The sequence below is a fragment of the Frankliniella occidentalis genome, unplaced genomic scaffold (assembly GCF_000697945.3).
Source record: "Frankliniella occidentalis isolate FOCC.00 unplaced genomic scaffold, Focc_3.1 Scaffold127, whole genome shotgun sequence".
Lineage (NCBI taxonomy): Eukaryota > Metazoa > Arthropoda > Insecta > Thysanoptera > Thripidae > Frankliniella > Frankliniella occidentalis.
In genome coordinates, this window is record NW_026267254.1 from 349,860 (window position 1) to 352,358 (window position 2,499).

At 57.3% G+C, this 2,499-nt stretch overlaps 1 protein-coding gene across 1 annotated transcript in view; it reads right to left on the reverse strand.

Moving 5' to 3' along the window:
- Positions 1-2,351, reverse strand: part of LOC127748712 (aquaporin-like) — a gene marked incomplete in the record, with an annotated part of 46,780 nt that extends 44,429 nt beyond the window's left edge. Inside the window, 1 exon segment of the mRNA XM_052270571.1 lies at positions 1,893-2,351. Within this exon segment, the coding sequence (XP_052126531.1) occupies positions 1,893-2,025 (133 nt within the window).
- Between the last annotated feature and the right edge of the window lie 148 nt (positions 2,352-2,499).

A 2,499-nucleotide genomic window follows, 5' to 3' on the forward strand; every position in this document is an offset into this window, starting at 1 on the left:
CAGGGCGGGCGGCGGGCGTAACATTGCCGTGCATCACACATGCAGCTTGAGCCGCGCCGACGAGCACGCCGCGCTGACCGCCCGCTACATTACATGAAGAGGAAGGGGCGACCAACTGACGTGATCCGTATGGTTAACGTGATATAGGCAATGCGCTGTTGGCTCTGCGGCTCCCTGGTTTTCCTCACTCCATTTAATCACCTTACTCTATGTGATTCCATCACGTTTAAAAAAAAAACTGAATCATTTTCTGTCATTTTCAATCATGATTTAATCATTTTTAACCATCTTCCAGTCATTTGAAATCAAGTCACCCTCAGTACATTTCGCCAGTTTTCGGTGATTTGGTTATAATTCATCATTTGCGCACTGTACTGGGAAAATCTAAGTATGCGGGACCCTCATCGCTCTGGCCTTTCCAGCTCCCAATTCTTATCTACCCTCGGCAAGAAGGGAAAAGGACTCGCACGAGACAACACACCTAATAAGGCCGGCAGGGCTTTGCAGGGTGGACTGGTTGCGCTATCAGTTCGTGCCGGGCGTCCTGCATGACATTCGGCAGCGTGACTGCCTGCCAGCGTGAGAGCCTCGCCGCCGTGGTCAGCCCCGGACGGCCCGGACTTGGACAACAATTATTTTTTCGGAAGACGAAATTCCAGTGCTCTTGTGCTATCCCCCGGCCCCGTGTCAGGCAGCGTCCGTGAGAGAACCCTGAAGGCCGTATGGCAGTAATTCCTTGTGTGACATACACACAGGCGGTGGATATTTTCACACGACGCAGTGGTGGCGCTCGACATGACAACACACACACACACACACAAACATACACACACGGCGCAACATACCTCGAACGCCTGTTTTTATTCCTTCACGATATCGTTATACGACCCGGTTTTGTGAGTATTAAAATATTTATTTCTGACTTGGGTGTTTGGTGTAAAAATGAAAATGTACAGTCTAGAGGGTTGGCCGCCGTGGAAAGGGCTCGGGGATCAGTTTTGGCGCGAAGTCCAGTAAGGGAGCTTCCCTGACGCCAGCCTATTGTTTTGCATCTCGGCTTCGGCCCGCGCTTCGGCCCCAGACGATGCCCTCTGACATGCATTTCCTCTGCAGTCGGATTGAGGGATCCACTCGCCGTTCCCTCTTGCCGGAACCATTAGCCAGTCGAACGTGAGAAGTGGTGTGATGTGTGGCGAGGTATAAAGGTGTGTTTTACGGTGTTCCGGCGTTCCAGCGTGTTCCGACGTACGACGGCGGGGCGGGGCCGGCGGGGCGGGGTGACGCCCTGTGAGTGCCGCACCACCACCGTCATCCCGGAGTGGTGGTGACCCTGGCCGGGAGGCCCGCCCCGCCGCGCCATGGCCCTGCCAAGATGCCTGACTCAGCCTGTCCAGCACATCAACCCGACCTGCCCTAACCCCGCCACGCCCCGCCCCGCGACGTCCCGCCTCGCCACGCCCCGCCACCGACGTGTGAGGGCAATGTCGTGGTATTATTAGGTTCCTCTCTTGGGAGGGAGACCTGTTTTTTTGTGGCCAACAGCGCATCCCGGCCGCTGGGGCTCAAGTGAGCTCAGGGCGGGGCGGGAGGGAGAGGGTTATGAGGAGGTGTCTCTTTTTTCTTGACCATATTTTATTTTTTCGCAAACAATCTCGGCTGCAGTGTGTGAGAGGGCGTGTATATAAGAGTCGCCGAAAAAGAAAGAGGAGGGGAAAATGGCCGGAGGGATGTTAGGCACGTGCGCGTAACAGAAGGGGCAGTACGCGTTGCGTTCAACGTTGTCTCGGCTAAAACTGGTGGGCGCGCTGTTTCTAAATCTCTAGTTTCATGACGGAAACGCCGTCGCACATTTACGACCGAGGCGCCCGTCACCTTTCGGAAGCTGTACTTACTGGGCTGTTCTGGCGGTATGCCTTGGTTGGCCTCCATCTCCTTGCTGACCGCGGAGCCGCCTCCACCCTTGCTCGGGGTGGAGGCCGCGGACACCACCGCCGGCGATGACCCGGCTGACGCTGGCTGGCTCATGGCGTCCAACGCTGACACCTATCCGGGCACTCTAAACTGTGCTCGCTGCACTCGATGTTAGTCACTTCACTAGAGGCCACCCTTCTCCTATGGATGCCGTCACTTAATCACTTTCACTCCCTGCCACCTCTACTCCGATCACGCTGATCACTGTGGCCACCTAATGGTCACCCCCACTCACTCCGTGGACCACTGCCTCTTGCTGTACTCTGGCCCCTTCACGAACAACTGCGCCCTCGGCACTCGGGTTTCTCGGCACGCTCGGACTTTGGACGCGACACGGTGCGGCACGCGCGGACAGCAGCGCTGCACTGGTCTGGACACAGAAGACACAACGGGCGCGTTTACAAACAAGAGGAGGAAGGGCCCGGCGGCGGCTGCCTGGCGGCTGCACTAGCTGCTCGCCATCCCGGTGTGCCCCCTCCGCTACCTGGATGCGGTGCAGTGCCCCCTCCCCCGTCCTCCGTGCCCCTC